Genomic DNA, 571 nt, shown 5'->3' on the forward strand with positions numbered 1-571 from the left:
ATTAGAAAAAGGCATTATCACTATTATCAGTAAGTGATATATGTATACCAAGGCCACTTATTTACTCTGAACAGAGAGATATCTTCTTACATGGAGTTTTGAAAGGCCTCAGAAAAAGTAACTTACCAAAACTTATGCTGTCAGGATCAGCTTCTTTGATTTGAAGATCATAAGGCAATACTACCAGTCTTCTGATTTGCCGTTTGGATGTGACTTCATTTACAACTTCAGGAATAGTAATAACATTGTCCCCAATATCCTGGAATGTGAGATCAAGACATATCCTTCAATAGGTACCTAATGTAGACATGCTACAACACAGACAATATGAGTCTAATATAGTGGGGGGAAAAAATCAGAGTACCTACAGACAGTCTGAATGAACATGCCAATTTACATTGAAAAGCAAGAGATCTGCAAAAGTTACTTTATTAAAGTAGAAGTATGTTGCTTTCCAATTAACATACTTCTACTTTAATAAAGTTGAGAACACAAAATTACCTGGAGCTGAGCATTCTTAATGAAAGCACTAGTGTCCACAATCAAATATTCACTCCGGGACATTGTATAC

The 571-nt window shown here is 35.0% G+C and overlaps 1 protein-coding gene across 1 annotated transcript; it reads right to left on the bottom strand.

Annotated features, from left to right (window-relative positions):
- Positions 1-126: 126 nt before the first annotated feature.
- LOC103523773 (RNA-binding protein NOB1-like) lies at positions 127-565 on the bottom strand (the record flags this gene model as incomplete). The annotated part of the gene is made up of 2 exons (XM_008488788.1): positions 502-565; positions 127-259 (listed from the first exon to the last, which is right to left on the bottom strand). Coding segments are annotated over exons 1-2 (196 nt in total), but the record flags the coding sequence as incomplete, so codon positions are not given.
- Between the last annotated feature and the right edge of the window lie 6 nt (positions 566-571).

This window comes from Diaphorina citri, unplaced genomic scaffold, assembly GCF_000475195.1.
Source record: "Diaphorina citri unplaced genomic scaffold, Diaci psyllid genome assembly version 1.1 scaffold39065, whole genome shotgun sequence".
In the NCBI taxonomy this organism is placed as follows: domain Eukaryota; kingdom Metazoa; phylum Arthropoda; class Insecta; order Hemiptera; family Psyllidae; genus Diaphorina; species Diaphorina citri.